Here is a 22,455-nt window from a genome sequence, read left to right as displayed (position 1 = left end):
GACAACACATTATTTACATTGTTGCCATAATATACAATGAAAACATATACAGTATAATGTTAGCATTCAGCATCAGTACATAAATACATGGAAGTTTCATTTCCTCCAGCCTGGCAAAACTACTGCATATATATATAGACTATGCTGATGTACACTACAGAGAAGGAAGACGACTCAAGCCAAAATGGTGTAAACCACTAAATATTATTAAAATAATATTATAAACAGTAAATGTTTAATTTCTACAATGTGAATGCATGACCAGGTTCTGCAAAAAGTTTTCACAACTTCTTACATAATGAAGGCGACCATTAGAAATGAAAATAACACTTTGGGCAAATTAAGACTAGTGTAGTTCCTGGAATACAGGAAAAAAGTACATGCAATTTAAAAAGAATGCCTGCTTGAATATCTTGAGAGATCAAGAGTCATGCAGAAAAACTCCAAAGAGGTTTACTCAACCATGTGCCAACTTCCTTTATCAAAGCATAGTATCGTTTCAGGTTTTCCCAGAAGTCAAATGTGTAATATCAAGTACTGCTAGTGGTAGCTTTCCCTCTGTGGTTACATACCAGCCTCTAACCAGCTGCTAAATAAAAATGAAACAAACCAAAAGAGCATGACATGGCTTAAACAGATGTTTACTAATAATAGCAGCATTATCTGGATGGAGTGTCCCTGTTTTGCAAGTTCAAGTTGATTTGTTGATTACAAAAGTATCCCAAGTCTTGGAGAAAGCAGAAGACTGGAAAGCCCCAAACTGCCAGGACATGCATGCATTTCTTTAATCTAATTTGGTTATTAATTCAGTATTGCAGTTGATTTCACACTTTTATATGTCCAGCATCACTGCTGCTTGCAGTTCTCTTTCTGTTTTGCATTTTCCTTTTTCTCCTTGGGCTTTACTCGTCCCAGTTTGTCACTCTGTCGTTTCGTGGGGGGCACAAAATTAGGTTCCTCCAAGGGGCTGTACAAACCTACTTGTTGTGAAGTTTGATTTTGACAGGAATCTATAAGTTAATATTTTTATAATTATTATTCATACCATTCATAAATACTTTAGAAGCCGTTTGTGTTATGTGAATGAATGAAAGCATCATTACTTTGACCTGATTCAGCTGCGTCCTTCCTTTGAAAGGTGGGGTCCAGCTCTTCTGCAATATTCCTGATGGCTTGTGGTTGCCTGTGGTGACGCCAAAGGAAGTTAAAGAATATTTCCTGAAAATTAAGCCATAGTTCATAGAGAAAATAGTGATTTACATTGTCATGGAAATGTGACTAGGGTGCTGATTGTCTGGGGTGAAGTCATCAACGGGGGATTGAAGACCTTCGGAATCCAGTCTCTGCCTCTGTATATCAAACAGCAAAATTCATAATTAAAAAATGATTTTGTAATTTCTTTGTACCACAACAAAAAAAGGCAACTAAAGGTCAGTTCACTCTGGTCCAACAAACACGAACAGGGTTTTAGAATTTGTTAGAAATTGGTGTTTGCTGAGTCAGTGTGAATCATCCTTGAAAGATCAATATTTCCAAAGAACACATGTGGCAATACTGATGAATCATATGATCAAAAGTAAGGTTTAACCAGTTCATCAGTACTAATATCTGAAGGAACTGTGCCCAAGACATGCATGGACAAGGCAATTCTGCAGAGGTGTCATTTGATACATTCAGATAGTTGGAATTTTTGGTTAGTTAGTAATGAGTACATGGTTACGCAACAACAAAAGATAGTGTCAGTCTAAAAGTATGGCTACCTGTCTGTCACATACTGTTCTCCTATCATTTTCTCTGTATTCTTGAACAGGTTCCAGCTCACGAGACCTCCGTTTAGTCTTTATCTCCTGTTTCTGCATGAAACGTGCAATTTCCTGCCACAAAACGACAATTTATGCACCCATTTATGCATTGGAAAAGTAGCCTTCATTCAAACTTTGCTTACCTCATCCTGAGCAACCTGTGCTGCTCTGAAGTCTCCAATAGGACAGTCCCTTCTAAGAGGAGAGGAACCTTGCGGAGTCTGAGAGAAGAGAACACACTTCAGTATTATTTTAGGAATTTTTGCTACTGTTATTGATAGGGATATTAAACAGACTTCGTGGAAGAGCACTAATACTATAGAGCTGGGCCGTATGATGGTATATACCAAGGGTGTTCAATCCTGCTCCTGAAGGGCCACCTTCCAGCAGAGTTTAGTGCTAGCCCTAATTAAACACACCTGAAAACCTACAGGCATGTGTGTTAGAGCTAAACTTGGCAGGAAAGTGGCCCTCCAGCAGCAGGATGGCTTGGTATACAATATACCAGTGATATTCAATCACGTTCCTGGAGCCCCTCAACACCAAACATTTTGAATGTCTCATTTGTCTGACACTCCAATTAGAGTCTTAAAATGTCTAATGAGCTGATGACCTGAATCAAGTGTGTTTGATTAAGGAGTGAGTGGCATATACCAAAACTGCGGTAGATATATTTGGTCTTGTAGTTCACCTCTTCGGCCAATCTCTCCTCCTCTTCCTGAAGCCTGCGGGCCAGCTCCTCATCCAGCAGCACTTGCTCCAAATCTCCCAAGTCAAGCGCAGCCCTTCCACTCCTAAGAGCAGGTCCTGTCAGGCAATAAGGACAAAATCACAACCAGATAATGTGGAGAGGAGACTCAGGGTTTTCAGGCCACCATCACCTTCAGCCAGTTGGGCCACAACCAGAGGTGTCCAATCCTGCTCCTTGAGGGCAACTGTCCTGCAGAGTTTAGCTCTAACACACTTACCTGGAAGGTTCTAATAATCCTGAAGACCTTAATTAGCTGGTTCAGGGGTGTAATTAGGGCTGGAGCTAATTTCTCCTGGAAGGTGGCCTTTCAGGACCAGAATCGGACACTTCTAGCTGAGACTGTTGAATGTGGATTTCCATTTGATTTAACTCATTGGGAATCTTACTGGGTAGATTACAGCCCTGAAAACACACCTAAAGGTCATACAAAGTAAGAGTCAAATCAAAAAGTAATTTCAAGGCCAAGTCAAGAAGAACCAAGAATATTTAACTGCTCTAAGAGAAAGAGAAGCAGATGAGATTTTGAGGTTTTTGAGAAACAAGGATGAGATCTAGTCTCACTGGTGAAGGGATCAAGCTTAAGTAAAAGCAGATGACACCAAAATAATGGTATCAACTCCCAAGATGTACACCGGAAGCACACAGGAATGAACAGGAATTCTTGTTTACTGATTGGGGATGATTGGAAAGCAATGAGCAGATGTAGGGACAGGCTCAGCCACACTGCAGAGAGGGGTTACCTGCTCCAGAAGAGCGCCCACTGCAAGACTGGAGTCTTTGTATCCGTCTTTCCTCCCTCCTGCTCTCCCTCTCCAACTCTTCCTCTGTGCTCGATCTCTCTTCCTCGAAGGTCTGACAGCATTCACTTTGACTTCGCCTCACTCTACATTCTCCACGCCTGTGGTCTTGGTCTATCCTCCTTTCATCCTCCGTTAATGATCGAGCTCTCTGCCATGCATTTCTGCCTCTCTCCATCTCCCAATTTCTCGGATCTCTCAAACGGTCCTCCACTTCCAACTCCATCAACTGTGGCACTCTAGGCTGCAGTGAGGGGGCATTATTTGAGGGTCTTGGTCTAGCCAAGTTAGAGTCATCAACGCTGCATGTTCTGCTTCCCTCATGCACTGATGTCCGCCTGATGTTACCATGATAACTACGTCGCATTGAAATGTTCCGTCGAAACCTCAAAGAGATCATCCTCAGAGCTGTGGCTGAGGTAGCCTTGCTCACTCATATCGTTCTTTATGAGCTTAATGACATCACCCCATCCACCTGACAGGTGTGAAGATCTGTTACTGCTGCTTTGGCTGGTCATGCTTTTGTCGTCCTGCTCTAAATGAGCTCTGGGTCTGCAGATCAGCCTCCTCTGCCCTACAGTGGGTTTGCTGTCCTGTCGTATGACTGTAGGCCTACTGTACTCAATCAGGTCCTCCTCAGAGTCTGAGTAGGTGGGCGAGGAGGAGTGCTGCCATCGTCTGGTTGGAGACCGGTTGTGAGGTACATGAACAGGTTGGGGTAAGTATGGACGAGCAGGAATGCTTGTGGACTCTTTAGTAAAGCCAACCATGCAAACATAAAGCAGGGGAACTGAGAAATGGTTAGAGATCGAGGGGTGCAGAATAAAACAGTTAACATATGAAGCTCTGTTTAAAAGTAAAAAGGACAAATGAAAATAAAACATGCATTACATGAGAAAAAAAAACATGGAGCTTCACTGAATTCAGGGTGATTCAGGACGTGGTTAGTAGTGTCATCATTTATTCACTCTGTCATTCCAAATGAATTTTCACCTTAGGGTGAACTATACCTTAACTGGGCTTGTTTCGAAAAAAAAAGAAGTGGAAACGCATCAATTTTGCAGGCATGAATGAAGACAATGTATTTAAAGCTAAATTTTACATTTTCTTGAAACTCTGTTAATGCCATTAAAAGGAATTCAGGTTTTAATGTCAGACACAAAAGATGTGGTGTAACCATAGAACTTTTCAAACAGGAAACAAACATGAGTGAACTGGACTTTAGGATCATCATCCCAGATGATATCATGTCCTGTGGGGCTTAAAAAGCAAATGAAGCAGCTGGCTGTGTGTGTCATACTGTATGATGGATGCATTAACAATACACTGCATGTTGAAACAAAGTATTTGTGTATTATTTCAGTAGATTTAATATTCCAAATTTGCTTAAAGATGGAGTATTCTGTGTAAGAAATAATCACCCGTGGTGTCACATTATTTTACAGCAAATCAGATGCTTATACAGGAAACAACCATTTGATTAGACAAAGAAAACACATGTGACAAGACATTGAGACAGTCTCGATGTTATTGGAATAAGAAATTCTTATTATGAACATGTTTACTACTCATTTCTCCAAAGCTACTAAGTAAACAAGGGAGACAAGCAGAAATACTGTTATAGTTTCACACATTGTGTCCTCAGCATGTGAATGGCACCCATATTAACAGTATACAGCATTTATACTGTATGTGAACATGTTGCTGATTCCCAGAAGTTCCACTGAAAGTATCATCACAGTTGAGCATATTTTTGCTGGGCCTCACATAAACTCATTTAAACTGCACTATAAACCTATTTATCAACATGATCTTTCACAAATCAAACTCAAAATCAGACTCAATTCAGATGATTTAAACAGTTTATAGCTATACTATGGGGTTCGGGTTCAGTGTCAATGTAAATGTGGCCCCCTTGACATGTAATTTAGATTTCACACTCCTAATAATCTATAAAATGTATGGCCATTATGAAAGAAAATATTAAATGCAGTAATCTAGAAATGTAACTTTATTTTCTATACAGAAGTGCAGCTTTGTCACACAACAGAAACACTGTCAGTGTGAACACAACGTGAGCCTGCTGAACTGCTGAAGTTACACCACTTCATAAAAACTGTTCAATAATGCCATAAATTACAGAGGAGTATTTTACCTCTACCATCTTTATGTTGGTAACTGCTCCTGTGTCTCAAATAAAGCTCTTCCTCTTCCTGTATCCTTTTTGCTACTTCCTAAAAAAACAACAACAAAAATAAGCTTTACAGATCATAATGGTCATTTGGGGAAGTGAAGATCTGTTTTTTTTTTTTTAACAAATTTTTAATGAATATAGAAAAGCATGAAAAATATAGCTGTAGATTGTATTTGAAAGAAAAAAAACCCTACTATAAAAGCACATCAGAAAGAAATAGATTGACAGTTGTTCAGTTATGACACATCGAGGTGAAATCCTCAAACCTAAGCGTGGGCTTTGTGACAAAAAATATCCACTCATACACTCAACACAGACGCCAGCGATAGTTGGCGTACGTCAGCAGAGGGGAATTTCCACGCTTACGTATCAAAGGTCTTGAGACCTACCTGCTCTTACTGCAAAAAGCCCACCATATCGAATCTTCAAACAGCTATGTGCTCGGTTTGCAACTAGACTGGCAAACGGGACACAATTTATTGCAAAGCTGACCACAATGACTCACAAGTTTCCTCTGACAAAGTATGGTTGAAACATATCTTAACTGAATCAATTACAGTAAGATTACCACAGTGACCATTTATTTTATTTTATCACATGCCTACCAACATTTTGTGCCATGTAAATAAAGATGAAATTTATGCACATTTCATAAGAAAGTTACAAACTATGATTTCTGTGAAAGCATTACTTGAACCCCTATTCAATAATTTTACATATGCTTGTAAGTCACTAGTGTCTCACTTGGTTACTCTTTGAAAGATTTCTTATTTTGTATTTCTACCTGCCTTTAACTGTTATGAAATACTGTCCTTTAAAAGTCTTGCAGAAACAGCCATAAATGTGTCAACATACCCTGTATATGACAGAGAATTTACAGCACTTAACCAGAAGATGGCAGAGTTCTGTCTCAATGACAAAACAAGTTCTTTCCAACAATCATAAAACTTTGACTTCTACTGAGCTCAAATCTGGGATTTTAATGCTGTTTACATACTTCAACATAAAGGAAAAATGTAAGACTTAAGGAGCTGGGCTAAATATTTATAAAAAAGTTTTTGAACACCTTTGAAAATGGGAGAAATGGGAACATGGGAGAACAGTAAGTAAAGAGATGGCCAAGCTGTTTAGGTCAGAGGTTTTTTAAGTTCGAGTCCGTTAATGGGTCACAAGGGGGCGCTACAAGGCACCTGCGGAAAATTTGAGAGAAAATAAAAAGATTTTACAGCAATGTATTTTAAAACTACGCTTTGAATAGGTATTTATTGTGAAACTTAACTATGTTTCTCCAATGTTCTAATAGTAGAAATAAAAACTGTTTTGTAGAAAAAGCAAGATATGCTGTTGACTTTGCTGTTAAAATTGTATAAAAAAATTGCATACTGTATAAAATTAGTAAGTGTTTTGGCTTTAGCCAATGACAAAAGCTAGTCTTTTAATTTTGGAAAATTTTGTATGATACCATGCTTAATATTTTTCCACACACAGCATAAAAGGGTCTGCATACAAAAAAATATATATCTGCGTTTAAGAGGGTACCTTTGAAGGAAATCTTCATATCTGGGGGCACCTTACATTTAACTGTCATGTTAACCTCCTCAGCAGTGTCTCTCTATGTCTGTTGCCATCAGGTCCTGGTGTCCTCCTATTCTAATTAACCTGTTATGCTGACCTTTCTTACTTCACAGCACCAACCGAATTAAATCCACCATCCTGCGCTGAGAGATTTTGCCCCACACAGGGACCGGCTCCTGTCTCAAGAGGTCTGATTTGGAGCTTATCTGGCACCTGGACTCTAAAGAAATCACCCCAGATGAGGTTTGTTTGTGTACACAACTATTAGAATGACTGGGTGAGAATTAAGTTCAGCATTACTCTTCCTGCTCCTGTAGGAGCTCGATAGGACAGCAGGCTTCAGAGCCGTGTGTGGAGATGATATTTAGATGCGACCTGCTGCCTCACAGGCTTTAATTAACACAGGGCTGCAGGGGTGTAAATATGTATAATTAATGCAGCGGAATGACATTTTATGCAATATGCGAGGCCTGTCAGTGCAAAATATGCCACACGGGTTTGAAAACACCTTCAAGATTACTAGTAAATATTAATTAAACAAGAATAAGCAGACTGATATTTTATCATGTCCGTTTTAAAGCTTCATTTTAAACTAAAATTTCAAAATGGCAATGAGCACTTTTGGTGCTTTCCAGTTACATCTTTAAAATAAAATAAAATAAGATAAATATACTTGAGAAGCAGAACTGTGTACGGTAATAATTTGTTTTCAGAGAATATCTGGAATGTTTTTAAAGCAAAACAAAAATGTACAAAGTTTATTCTAAAAAAAAAAAAACTGATACTAAAAAGCCAGTGAGGTAATAAAAACTTAATTCAAGATATATTCTCTAAAAATAATTATTTTTCTCAAACTAGTCTTGTTCTAAATTTTGTTTTAAGGATGTTTAGATATATTAACTGCAAAACAAGACAAAAATGTTTAAGAACATGATTTCTGCAGTGAAGCTGGCAGGTCAAGTCATGATTCTTTTAGGAGTCAAAAATACCTGCAGAAACAGAGATTTTTACATTTACATTTAGTCATTTTGCAGACGCTTTTATCCAAAGCGACTTACAATTTGGGGATCATGCTCATTATACAACTCTGAATCATAAAATGTCCCAAATGTCCAAAATACTGTAATTTGAAATGCCTCACAGGGATGTTGACTCAGATTTATCTGGAACCCAAATTTCCGAGATCACCTGCATGATTATAGGTGGTCAGGATCTAATAACTTGATATGCCAATGTTCTCTGACTCAGTTTTTCTACTTGCTGAGCCAACAATTTCCAGCTTTGCCACCTGAATCACCCAGGACTCTCCCACTCTCAAGACACCCCCAAAAACACTTTGAACAGGCTTTGATTTCCACAGTAACCCCCACAGGCAGTCTGTCTTCAAACAAATCTGAACAAGAGACTCCTTAATTAAGGTTCGCTGCAATGTCATTCAAGAGAAAAATAAAAGCTGAACAAGTTAATTATTTTTCCTGGTAGACTCAGAAACCTTGTTGCTACCTGTTTAAATTTCTCAGAGACTGTCCTGGAACATGACAATAATCAATAACTCAACAAATACAATCAGGAGGTCTTACATGCAGAAATGCTCATCTCTTACTTTTGCTAAAATATTATTTAATATAAAAATGTGTTATTTGAACTAAAAAGTGTAAATAATTTTATCAGGACAACTACTATTCTAGGCAAATGAATTGTCTGGTCATGTTTGTTGCAGTGGTTCTCAAACTTTTATATGTACACACTGTATCTGTGTGTGTATCTATCTGTGTATTTTAATGCTCCGGAACCGTTTCCCCAAATACTTCTATATTTACTGCCTTACTATAAATCAGAAAAACATTTTGGGGGAGAACTTAGATTTAATATTTATAAACTTTAAGATTTCATATTTAGCTGATGCTAAAATAACTTTTAGTACAGTTACAGGAGCAACCAGACATTAAAGGAATTGTTCACACAAAAATGAAAATTTTGTCATCATTTACTCACCCTCATGGCGTTCCAAACCTGTATGAGCTTCTTTCTTATGTTATAACAAAAAAGAAGATATTTTGAATAATTTTAAAGAACCGAACAGTTGTTGGTTCCGATTGACTTCCATAGTAGGGAAAGAAATACTATGGAAGTCAATGGGGACCAACAACTGTTTGATTACAAGCATTCTTCAAAATATCTTCTTTTATCTTCAATATAAGAAAGAAACTCATACAGGTTTGGAACGACATCAGCGTCAGTAAATGATGACAACATTTTAATTTTTGGGTGAACTATCCCTTTAAGCACTAGGTCACAATGCTGGTTGGACGGAACTTTATGGATTATCGCTTGCAGCTTTTTAACCACTATGCCACACCACCTCCAACACAAAGAACTGCTATAACATTTATGGGACCCTTGATACAAAGCCCTCACTAAAGAAAAGCTGCAGATCCATAGAGATTTCCTTTTATTTCTGGAGGAGAACATTTCCACACTCAGCTTTTCTGCTTGTGACTCACTGAACTAGAAGACTAGAAAGGTGCCTGGGGAGGTTATTTAAGGTGGGCTGGAGTTAAATGCATCTGAAGTTGATTAATGCACAGTACGAGTGTGATTTTTCCTTTATAGCAGCTTGATGCTCATTCCCGTGTGGTCTTTGCCAGCACTTACACTCCACAGGAGACTAGCTGAATACATCATCTCACTGGCGTCCCAGAGTGACTCATTAATTATTGATCCATTTGATCCCTCAGACAAAGTGGTTCAGAGGTGTAAATGAAAAACAGAAGGGGTGACGTTTACTGAACCTGGAGTGTGTTACACACCTCGTCCTCCACCTCCCTCCTCCGAGCTTCATCCGAACACCGCTGGATCTCCTCCTGAATCATGCGTGCGTATTCTGAGTCTCGTTCCTCCCTTCACAGAAAAAAACACCTTTGATAAAATGAAAACAACTAAAACCACAGGAGACTAGCTGAATACATCATCTCACTGGCGTCCCAGAGTGACTCATTAATTATTGATCCATTTGATCCCTCAGACAAAGTGGTTCAGAGGTGTAAATGAAAAACAGAAGGGGTGACGTTTACTGAACCTGGAGTGTGTTACACACCTCGTCCTCCACCTCCCTCCTCCGAGCTTCATCCGAACACCGCTGGATCTCCTCCTGAATCATGTGTGCGTATTCTGAGTCTCGTTCCTCCCTTCACAGAAAAAAACACCTTTGATCAAATGAAAACAACTAAAAAACACATCTGTTTCCTTTAATGTAAAGAGGAAATGCTGAGACTGTTGCACTATTGGACATTAGTGGACTTTGGATATGTTATCAGTTACTGAACTGCTGATAAACAGTATACAACCATGAACAGACAGTGTCATATCTGATAGTGGTGTGACTAGTCTTTGACTGTGTGTGTGTGTGATCTTACAGTTGGCGAGTGGCCTGGTGCTGCAGCATCTGAGCCCTCTGCTCCTCCTCATCCTGGAGTCTCTTGGCTACTCTGATGTCCCTTTGCACCAGCTGACTCCTCTGCACATTTGAGTTGTAGTACTGCTCAACTGTTGAAGAAAGCATGCAAGGTTACAGAAGAGCACATGGAAGACACACTACCGTTTAAAGGATTTATTTGAAAAGAAATGAATGTTTATTCAGCAAGGACACATTAAATTGATCAAACAATAAAGACATTGATAATGTTATTAAAAATTCAATTTCAAATAAGTCCTTTTGAATTTTCTATTTATTAAAGAATGTATAACAGGTCCCAAAAAATATTAAGCAGAGCAATTGTTTCCAAACTTAATATAGTAATAATGTTTCTTGAGCAGCAAATAAGCATATTAGAATGATTTCTAAAGGATAATGTCACACTGAAGCCTGGGGTAATGGCTGCTGAAAATTCAGCTTTGCCATCACAGAATTACATTTTATTTATTTATTTTACAATATTACAATAACTACTGTTCTTACTGCATTTTTGTTCACATAAACATAGGAGTAAATCTTACTGACACTAAAATCTTGAACTGTAGTGTATATCAGAATATTTAAACCTCTAAAATAATTTCTAAACATATGATGTATTCGTTTCAGTAAATCCTGTAGCCTTACTGTGAAAACTTGCACAGAGAGATCATCTGATTTACATGTAAATCAACCTAATCACAGTTTGTTTTGTTTTCATATGCCATTTAGGGGCGGGTAAAAGGCCGAGATGAAAAACATTAACTTAAATATTGATGCGGCGATCTCTGTGGACGGATGTTCAGAGAACAGACTAAAACTAAACTCTACCTTATTTGACCAAGCAGGATATTTTAGTTAAGCAGGCAGATTGACTCACATGAGAGGTCTTGTTACCTTATGTACTGAAACACCCTTGTATTTCTAGGTGTGTGAACGCCTGCCCACTTTAGAAGTTTACAAAAGACGGCTGAATATGTCAAGGCTGAGAAAACAGATTTTAAGCTTGCATTAAAATGCTTTAGGTGTGGCAGATGAAATTAGAGAAATGGAACTTACTTTCCTGCTCCTGCAGGTTATGAGCTAGAGCTCCATCCTCCAGTACAGCAAAACACTGGCATACTGCAGAGGAAAAACAACACAATACAACTGCAATAAATTTAACAATTAACAGCTATGAGAAATGCTGCTGATCTTTTATCTGTGGTCTATGATCACTTCAGATTATAAAAGTATAGTATCTATAGTAGTTTAACCATAAATTACTTGCATTCAAGGCTGCAACAGGAGACTTTGTCAGAAAATATTGGCAGACATTTGGACTGTGTTCAGAGACATGCCGTGTTATTCCATGTCTTCAGAAATCACTTCAGGTCATTTTAGTAAAGCTCATTTAAAAATGTTCATAGCACCACATTTGTGAAGCCTCATATTTCAAAACAAATTAAAAAAATGTTTATCCCTTTTTAAAAAGTCTTAAATTCTTTATATACTAACTTTAAAAACGAGACACTCAAATTTCATAAAGCCATAATAACAGTCTGCATGACAATAACTGACCCTGGAAAGTTAAAAACAAAATTACACTTGTGGTTTTGGTCCCGTAAGTGTCACATTTAATTTTAAACCCTATTTTAAAATAATTGACAACCCAGAAAGGCTCTCGCTGCTTTAAGGAAAATCTTAAAAGAAATCTGTATCATACTATTGAAAATAATTTGTCTCTCAATTTGTAAAGCCAAACGAAATTTAAGTAATGTCTATGGGGCAAGCATTTCAGAGGATTTAAAGCAGAAATACGAAGATTGCATTTTCTTCTGTACTAAAGTGTTACTTAGCTATCTGAGCTCTAAAATTGTCTAAATTGTTCTTTTAATGGAAGGACTACTGTTCTAGGTGGATGAAGATCTGGTCATGCATTATTTTCTGTGCTAATCAGCAGCATTTTGATGCCATTGATAGAACGAAACGTTATTTAACCCAGAACATTCCTTTAACAAGAAGCAAAAACACAGAGTATCAGGCCAGTGAACTCTGAATTTAACAAATGTGCATGTGAACCGAAAAGTACAGTTCTTGAGAGTCTTTCAAGCTGATATACAGCCACATAAAATACATGTGTGTAACAAAGTTGCTGCTTATATGAGAGCTGAGCGCAGATCTTTTGGAGCACTAAAGTATCACAGAAAAAAAGTTCAATAAATACTAGTCCTACTCAAACCTCTTGAGGTGCTGTAAATAATTTGGGTGATTTTGTACAGTACGCAGTAAACCTAAAAAAGCTCAGTACAGTGTTCTGTTCACTGCAGAATCCCTCAAGGAGTAAATAACTTTGGTGCTACACGTTGTGGTGAATGTTGAGTAGTGTTGATTGAAGCAGTGTCACTGGTGTTACCAAACAAACATATACAGCTCTCATAAACACGCTCATGGCAACAAAACTTCAACAATCCCATGGTGCCGCCCCTCAGGATATCCTCAAAGTGTACGCCAAATTCAAATTTAGCAAAAAGCAACCTCAAATTCAGCGATTTACAGGGCGGCTGAGTCGCAGAGAGTTTCTGAAAGGAATACGGCCTGTAATTGACACAACAGCTGGAGTCTGAGGCTTTAGTGCTGGTGCTGGACCTGCGGTCGGGATGGAGAACATTACAGACCCTGAGAACAGTAAAAGGGAGCATTTTACTAAATCAAGAGCCACCCCATCAGTGAAACTGCTGGATTCACACTCAACATGACTGAAACTTGAAACACAAATGACTCTTAGCTACATCTGCTTTATTTCAGGATGGCCTGGGCAATTATGCTGAATTAGAGTAGAACAACCATAATATCCTAATGGAGACATACTGACTTCAGCACAACCTCTGACCTGAGCAGCTGATGGGAATCTATGTATAGCTGTGAGGCCCAGCCACCCCGCCTGGTGGGGTGAAACTACCGACCCCCTAAAAATGCGAGCAGAGAGAAATAATCCTTCTGTGGGGTATCCCAGGTTTAAATGCAACCGTTTAAGTATCCGAAAAGACAAATGTATTTTCTGCTTGAGCCCACCAGCTGCATATTGCGATAACCCATATCAGATTACACAAGCACCTCCCAACAATGCCCTCACACATCCACATCCACCCAGAGCGCACACACATACGCCTGCACACAGGAGGAATGGTTTCCAGATGTGCCAGCAGCAGGAAAAAGACACAAGCTGAGTAGAAGGATAGTGAGATTGGTGGCGTTTACTTTGGAAAGGCATACAGATAAGGGCAAAACATAATGGTCAGTGTCTTTGTCTTCTTTTGAGACATCCAGTGGCTCTGTAGACTCAGTAGCTGGTTTGTTTTGTCCAGCACCCAACATACTCTCTGCCTGGGGACAGGGCATGACAAGAACACTAACATCAACAGAAATACACTACAAAAATATTTGTGGACCCTATATAGGCCTATTCCTTGCTAATATCTAAACATATGCCAGAAAATGCATTTTGATGTTGCATTACAAATGACATGCATGCCTATTCATCAAATGTCAGGATAACTAGATTTAAAGGTTTAGACAACTGTTCAAAAGTTTGGGGCCAGTAAGATTTTTTTTTTTTTAAGAAATGAATACTTTTATTCAGCAAGGATGCATTAAATTGATCAAAAGTGACAGTAAAGACATTTATAATGTTACAAAAGATTTCTATTTAAAATAATTGCCGTTTCTTTCTATTCATCAAAGAATCCTGTAATCAATTTATCAGAGTTTCCACAAAAATATTAAGCAGCATAACCGTTTTAATTGATAATAAGAACTGTTTTTTTAGCACCAAATCAGCATTAGAATGATTTCTTAAGGATCACGTGACATTGAAGATGATGCTGAAAATTGAGCTTTGCTATCACAGGAATAAATTACTTTGTAAAGATATGATAAAAATAGAAAAGCTACTTTAAATGGAAATATTTCACAATATTACGGTCTTATTGTATTTTGAGCAAACAAATGCATCCTTGGTGAGCTGTTTAATGCTTTAAAAACCTAAACAATCTTAGGGTGCTGTAGAGTACATGACAATTAGGTAACACTTTAGGGACCAATTCTCACTATTAACTAGTTGCTTATTAGAATGCATATTAATGCATATTAGCTGTTTTTTAGTACTTATAAAGCACATATTAATGCCTTATTTTGCATGACCATATTCTATATCCCTTAATCCACGCCATACCAAAACTTAACAACTACCTTAACTAATAAGCAGCAAATTAGGAGTTTGAGGCAAAAGTAATATTTAATAGTGAGAATTGTTCCCCAAACTAAAGTGACCGTCAATTATTCTCAAACTTAAGATCACATTTCAATCAATTTCTTTTGTATCAAGGTGTTTACATGCAATATAAGTTTCAAGACTGGGCTATCAGTTGGATTATAAAATCCAATTCTCATTTAATCAGAGCTACTGTTCTCAGGAAGCATAACACAGCAAAAGACATGTGAAGCCTATGCTAGCCAAGCACATACGCCAACAGCCAATTATTAAAAACATCTGGTCTGATTCCTTTAGTCAAAACAATCCTAATAACACAAGGACAACAGAATGAACTACTGACAGTTGAATTTAGTATGTTGATTAGTTTTGGTCAGGAAAACACATTAGTCTTCTCTCCAAACACTGATCTGTCCTTCAAACTACACCTAAACTGATAAGATTCCTGACAGCAGTATCCACCCCCATAACAGTTTAGTCAGTGCTGGGATTTCTGCTCATCTTTAGCAACAGATGAGGAACTCCAGAACCCCTAACAGCAGGAGGCTCATGTCTCTACATTTGCAGTCAACAAAAAACAACACTCACAGATTCACACGCTGAAAGGATCGTCCATTTTATCCAGTCAATGAGGGAGAAGCTGTACACCTGTGTCACTTTAAAATTCACTCTCGACAGTCTAAACACCTGTTAACCTCATACGCTCCTCTCATTGTAGGAGGAGCGATTTGAGCCTGCAGACCCGGTTCTAGCAGCGATGTGGTTTAGTGGACCTGACCTCAGCATTCAAGAGTCTGATTGGGGCGCTGAGTGGATTGGCAGGCAAGAGGGTGTGGATATAAAGTTGTCAAACTAGTTTTGCAGAAGCCAAGCCAAAAAGACAAAAAGCTCATATTACAAAGACAGGAAAAACGTATGTTTGAAAGCATATATGCATACTTTAAAAACATGATACGCCCATTTAAAAAATAAGATTGAGCAGTCACAGCATGCAAAACAGACAAAGACACTGAGATGAAACAAAACAAACAAGTGGTTGACAAACTATTGAGCTGAGATAGGAAGTCTGAAATGGATCTGCCAATCTCACTAAGGCTACATGCATGTACTTCACCAAAAACCTTTTGTAAAACCTGATATTGCTCAATTAAATGTGCCCTTGCTGAAGAAAAATATTAACTTCTTTCAGAAAAAAAAAAATCTTACTGACCCCAAACATTTGAACAGTAATATATAGTTGCCACAACCAGACATTTATAGGCCTAAATATCTATCTGGGCAGAGGTTTCACGGCATAAAGAGGAAAAGGGTCAGTGAAGGCATGGAGTGAAGGATGCAACGGGGTTAAAGTGCAGAGAGGAAATAGGCTGCTTTTTCTCAAGGGAACTGGGGTATAGAGACAGCATTCCCAAGACTACGGCAAGAGAACTACCAGAGCAAAAACACATCCACGGGAACTGATAAAACAAGAGTGAAGACAAAGGGAGCTCACTAAGATATATTTATTACACAATGCTTTGGGGAACTAGTATTGAAAACAAACTGAGGAAATGAAAACACTGTTGCTCACAGGCCAAGTTTAAAGGATATAAAACCAATGGGGAAAACATGGCATAGTAATGCATAGACATTAGTTAATTGGGGGATCTAATAGAGTCTTTGTTCAATAGCCAGTGCTTGTTTAAGCATTCAAATACAAAGCAAAACAATGAAAGCACTGTGTACAGAAAGAGAACGGAAGGGAAATCATCATCAAGATTCCCCCCTTCAAAAGAAGCATAAGAGACAATACTGGAACAAACAGAGCCATGTGGAAAGGCTCTTTCACCAATGGAAAAAAAGACAGCTCTTTTGCTTCCGAGATATACAGCAGACGTCTGGAATATTAATCAGATCTCAGACTTATCAGTAAAAGCTTGCAGCACATGGGATATAACATCAGAATAAGACATCTGAAATTCTGAGACATCAGAATGGGAATCAACAATCAATCCCACAATGATGTGACAAATGGATTGGAATCTTACGCATCATACAGCATAATAGCACAAATCACCCAAAATGAAATGGTCTGCAATGTGTAACTATGATGCATGTCAGGCAGGTCTTACCCTCCTGGACTCTGGGCAGGTTGGACTGATCCACCTCCAGCTCTGCCATGACTTCTGGCACTGCTCAACAACTCATGCCATTCAGCAACACCTAGTCTCATGAGAGAGAGACTCTGGTTAGTGCTAGAACGACTGGGCCAAAGTAGCTTATTTGGTCACTGTGAGTGTCCCAACAGATACACAGTTCACCACTGTCTCATTAAATACATATTACTTATGAGACCATAGTGCACTGCAAACACAAATATTTTGACAAACCACTGCTACAATATTTGAAAAATAAATAAATAAATAAAAATATAAAATAAAATATATAATATATATATATATATATATATATATATATTACTTAAAACACAAATAAAAAATAAACAATATATTATCTTTAGAATTCATCTGTAAAATAAAAAAAAAGAAATAACAGGAATAAGGAGTTGTATAAAACAACAAAAAAAAAATAAAAAAATAAAACGTCATAAGAAATCATCAATAAAAGTAAAATAAAATAAGTAATTCCTTTAAACTACTTGCAAAATAAAATAATAAAATAAATAAAATAAAAATATAAAATAAAACAATTTCTTTAAGAAGTCATCTGTAAATAAATGCAAACACAGCCATGATAAATAAACGATTAAATTCATTCAGTCAATGAATTTAATTATTCAAATTCATTACTGGTTTAAAAGTCATTCAAATTTAGACGTAAATTCCAAAAATATCGACTCAGTCAGAGCATAAATTGTGTTTTACTATTTTACGCTTTGACAGAAAGCATAAACAAACACTGTGAAGACACAAGATATGACAAAGCAGCTAATGCAAAAGAGCCCCGAAACAAAACAAAGCGAAACTAAAACAACCAAAAGACAAACAAACCAGCAAAAGTGAAATGAATGGGGACAGCGCGGTAAATGGATCTTCACATTCCTCACGATTTTCACCACAATGATTCATCCCAAAAACATCGAACACTGAAAACATGATTCACTACAGACACCAAACACAGTGCCTTACCTGCTCCGCGCTTCTCTTCTCTATAAATGCTCTTTTCTGCGTTCAACCACTTGTTGCATACTAGGGTTACTCGAAAAACTCTCACTTCTCATAAGCTCATACTTGGATTTGGCAGGGTCTGAAACAAGCCTGAACTATAATTACCCAGTTTCAAAGTTTCCGACTAGACAGACTGTTTTTGACAACGAGACAATGGCATGAAGCTTCCACAGGGATGGCAAGCCAGCGCGGACAAACTTCACGCTCCCTCCCTCGACCAGCGCGCTCCTTACATCACACTGGTGCATCCAATCACATCAAACATTAACACAAATATAATTTAATAATCCATAAAGAAGGGGGAACTTTGATGCCCTGATTCGCTCTTTGAAATATACTTAGATCTAAAGTCTTTTATTAATTGTAATTATTGAAATGTACAATAAGTTGTCAAAACATCATTAAAAACAATAGCAAATTATTATTCAGTAAATTTTCTAGTTATGCTAAATGAATAGGGCATAATAAATGCATAGTATTTTACTCTGTTACAAAGTGTTCCTCAGAGGTGTGGGATGATATTCTGCCCTCTACTGGTGATTGAGTTTTAAAATTCAAGCATTCTGAAGGAAACTTTTCTTCGTTATGACACACCTGCAGTTTAGCACACGCAAACATGATATAATTGTGTTTTGTCTATTGTATTACTGTATAGTATATTGCGAAACAAACAAAACATGCAAGATAATCCTTCTTGTTTATCTTGTCCTAGGATACATGGTTTGCCGTTTCCTTGCATCTTTTTCGACGGAGAATAAGCAGGATATAACTAAATAAAAAAGAATAATTAAAATACTTATTTAAGAAAAGTAGTAAGAATCTGTCATTGCTATTTTTTAAACGTTAGTAACTAAGGTCTATTGATCAACTTCAATTCTGAATGGGGGTTTTGGGGGGTTATGACCTGATATTGCATATTCTGTATTGCATTGTTTGTTATGTGTATTGAACATTTGATTTTAATGTGCATTTGAGTGTTGTGATTTTGTGTTCAATAATTCCTCATAAGATCAATCTTACATAGCCTATTAAATTAAATTCACAGATGTAGCCAGACTGTGAGTGACGTTCATCCATTTCTCAGGTCTGCTCGGTCTGATTATACTCCAAGCTTTGTAAATGTCAAATGTGCATCATTAATACATCTTTGCCAGCGGGTGATAAACAAATGTCATGCTCTCCTCAGCAGACGGGTAATCTGGACTTTATATCCCTGAGCTTCATTTTTATTACCTTCATTGACATTATATTGTTGGAATCAGTGTGGCTGCCTGAATTCCCAATAAAATATGTTTACCTGCATCAGTTAAACAGCCTTTTCTATGAGTTTAAAGAGATATAGCTATTTTAATTTTCAACGTAAAAGAACTAGATTCATAGGCTAAATAAATCGGCTGATATATTCATAAAAGAATCTCTTTATGTGTTCTGCTGTCTCAAGAGTTGATAAACGAACATTTGCACACCTGTGGCCCCCAATTTGCAAATTCAGTAAAACAGGTCAATGAGATTCAAAGGTGATAAAGCCACTGTGGACCTGCTACAACAGCCATCCTGATTTATTCATGGATATTATTAACTCAACAGGATCCACATTTTAAAATAGGACTCTCAATAAAAACACTGCATTGATTATGATTCACTCACTCAGCTTTGGTAGAGTGGTGTATATAAGATAAGAGAGCATCCATCCACCTCATTCACCAAAGCCTGACCTGATAGGACCTTCAACCTGCTGCAGAGATGATCTGTAACCTGCTTCTGTCCTGCTCTGTCCTCCTGCTCTCCTGCAGTCATCTGTTAGGACATCCTGTTATGGACACAGCTGCCATGACTTACAGCGGCCCTGGTGAGTGCATTCAGACATAGTGTTTCAGATGTTATTATTTGTGTGTGTGTGTGTGTGTGTGTGTGTGTGTGTGTATATATATATATATATATATATAGGATATTTTTCCCCTGGCAATGATTATTGATTTTTTTGTGTGTGTATATATATTGGATATTTTCTCTTACTTTCTCTTGCAAAGTTGTGCTCATGGATGTTCAGGATCCATGAATCCTATAATATTACTTAAATATATATTGAAGTATTTTTTATACATTTTTTAAATTATATATTATTAGGCTATATATTTAATAATAATAATAATAATCTATTGAACATATAATAATATTAATAACAACACAAGCAATACTAATGATTATTTTATACATAAACAGTATATAATTATTATAATATATATAAAAATATATAATATATATGTAACAAATCTTGCTTTTCACCATGCATTTAACATTATTTTTGTCCAAGGAGACATTCTTAGAATCTCTTTTTTCCACCGATACCCATTTTCATTGACAACTGGCTTACATTAGTACACAGGGTGCAGAAATCTAACATTCATTTTGTAATACTGGTGTCAGATAGCAATGCAGGCAAATCTGCTGTAGCTGATGAAATAACGTCTGTCTGATTGTTGCTTTAGACTCAGTGGAAGAGGCCGGAGGCGTCAGTCCAGATGATTTCTCTGTCTCTGATCTCAATGATCTCCTGCAGAGGGCGGCAGTCGTAGGATATTCCCCGCTGCTCAGCCGAGAGAGTGAGACTCATTTATCTGACAGACATTTAATCTAAAAAGTTACAACTGCACCATCTTTCAGAGTTACTGAAAGTTCTTCTGCAGACGAAATGAAATCACTCTTTTGTATGCTCATACTGTTTCTTTCACAGATATCAAAGTGCCTGGGCAGACTCCTAAAGAGGCACTTAGAGAGGTAAACGAAATAATCTCTAAGCATGTAAATAATGCTGTGTTCATGTGTCTATATTACATTTTCATGCAAATATGTGAGCAACAGCCTCTCTTTCTCTTTTAAGTTACTGTTAGAAAAACCGTATCGCCTCATTCCTCCCAGCGATCTGTGGGGCAGCAGGAGACAGTTCAGGAAGAGAGGCGGCGGTGCAGATTGCTTCTGGAAATACTGTGTTTGAGGCATTCGTGACATATTGAAGTCACAGGGCTTTTATAGCTTTTCCTACCAGTATGGACTCTCTCTTTCACACACACCCACACATAAATATACACAATACAAAAGCAAAAATATACAGGACACAGTTATAAAAACGTTTGTGCAGAACAGTTGCTTCACAGAGAGACTGATGTAAACCACTAACGTAAAATATCTGGGATTTTTTCCCTACATATCTATGTAAATTTTGAATGACATATAATTCTGGAATATTTGGTATAATATTCCAAATAACACCATCTTTATAGAAGAGACCACAATAGCTGTACTGTATAAGACATAACTGTAAACTATAAATAAATGCAAAAATAAAATAATAAAAAATAAATAAATAAAAAGCCTCCATTCTTTGTCAATAATGTTGTTACCACCCCCGTCCCCCCTTTGTAAATTGAAATACAGAATTCGCATTTGTATATTTTGTAACTCCTTTTATTTCATGTTTTACAACGAGTTCTTCACAGAGAGAGCATGCAGATGAGATTTGAGTGTAAACCTGGTAGCTTTGGATTGATTGGTTCAAGCTTTTTTGAGACTGATGAATCAAAAAGTGACTATTCTTCAACCTTGGAGACTGGACATCCACTTAGCTGGAGATGACAATCGGTATCTAGATGCATCTACGGACTTACTGAACACACACAAAAAGAAAAATACAAGCCAAAGTTAAGCTATCATACGTGTTCAACACCACTTGCCACCTTTACTCTATTTATATAAAATATAAAGAATACATATTAAAAAATAAACATTTTTTTGGGTCATATCTAGGGCACCAAGTCTTAAAAATAAAGGCATCTATGGTTCCATTAATAACCTTTAACATCCTCGGAACTTTCCATTGCATAAAATGTTCTTTATAGTGGAAAAGGTTCCTTGGAATATTAAAATATTCACTACACTAAGAAAAATAAAACAGTTCTCTTAAGAACTGATCTCTTAAAATTCTTAAGGGAGTCCAAAATGTTTTTTATGGCCATAAAAAATCATGCTGCTGCTGTTTTACAAGAACAGCAGTTCAGTGGCTGTTTGATTACCTGCTGTGGACTCTTGAGGGTAAGGCTCTATGAATTGCTACTCCTAGACGTGGCAGGTCTCTCTTCTCCGGATCCTCAGTATTAGGCCACAGAACCTCAGGCTCTGTGTCCTGTCCCTCCTGCTCATTTACTGGATGGCTTCAGCAGCTGAATTCTCTTTTTTAACATATCCATCGATTCAGCGACTCTTTAACATGCACAATTACAAAAATAAATTGCTCAAACCAGGGGGAAGGAAGAAAAAAAAGGACATTTAAAAAAGAAGAAACAAAAAACTAAACAAAAATCAGGGGTCATCAGGAAAGGAGAGGGCTACATAATTGGGAAAGACACAGAGAAAGACAGCTAGAGAGGAGAGGAAAAGTAGATCTAACACTAGTTTAACATGCAAAGTGT

General features: G+C 37.4%; 2 protein-coding genes across 4 annotated transcripts; one reads left to right on the top strand and one right to left on the bottom strand.

Annotated features, from left to right (window-relative positions):
* Window positions 1–21: 21 nt before the first annotated feature.
* Window positions 22–18,181, bottom strand: ccdc187 (coiled-coil domain containing 187). 3 transcript variants are annotated; one of them, XM_016444450.1, is made up of 12 exons: window positions 17,951–18,181; window positions 16,934–17,024; window positions 11,630–11,692; window positions 10,536–10,665; window positions 10,217–10,307; window positions 5,506–5,584; window positions 2,494–2,609; window positions 1,946–2,023; window positions 1,761–1,874; window positions 1,261–1,349; window positions 1,098–1,183; window positions 22–1,010 (listed from the first exon to the last, which is right to left on the bottom strand). In XM_016444450.1, exons 2-12 carry the CDS (start codon window positions 16,980–16,982, stop codon window positions 847–849), a joined length of 1,059 nt encoding a protein of 352 aa, XP_016299936.1. In that variant the 5' UTR covers window positions 16,983–17,024; window positions 17,951–18,181; the 3' UTR covers window positions 22–846. The 3 variants fall into 3 exon arrangements, with proteins under 3 accessions (XP_016299936.1, XP_016299935.1, XP_016299937.1); XM_016444449.1 differs by lacking the exon at window positions 10,217–10,307 and adding an exon at window positions 9,930–10,020; XM_016444451.1 differs by lacking the exon at window positions 10,217–10,307 and adding an exon at window positions 9,930–10,020 and having other exon boundaries at window positions 1,110–1,183.
* Window positions 18,182–19,732: 1,551 nt separating this feature from the next.
* LOC107656544 (prepro-urotensin II-alpha) lies at window positions 19,733–20,984 on the top strand. Its single transcript, XM_016444425.1, has 4 exons — window positions 19,733–19,838; window positions 20,479–20,592; window positions 20,724–20,767; window positions 20,871–20,984. The coding sequence occupies exons 1-4, from the start codon at window positions 19,733–19,735 to the stop codon at window positions 20,982–20,984; spliced, it is 378 nt and encodes a 125-aa protein (XP_016299911.1).
* The last annotated feature ends 1,471 nt before the right edge of the window (window positions 20,985–22,455 follow it).

The sequence above is a fragment of the Sinocyclocheilus anshuiensis genome, unplaced genomic scaffold (assembly GCF_001515605.1).
Source record: "Sinocyclocheilus anshuiensis isolate Anshui unplaced genomic scaffold, SAMN03320099.WGS_v1.1 scaffold1639, whole genome shotgun sequence".
NCBI lineage: Eukaryota > Metazoa > Chordata > Actinopteri > Cypriniformes > Cyprinidae > Sinocyclocheilus > Sinocyclocheilus anshuiensis.
This window is presented reverse-complemented; position numbering and strand designations above follow the sequence as displayed.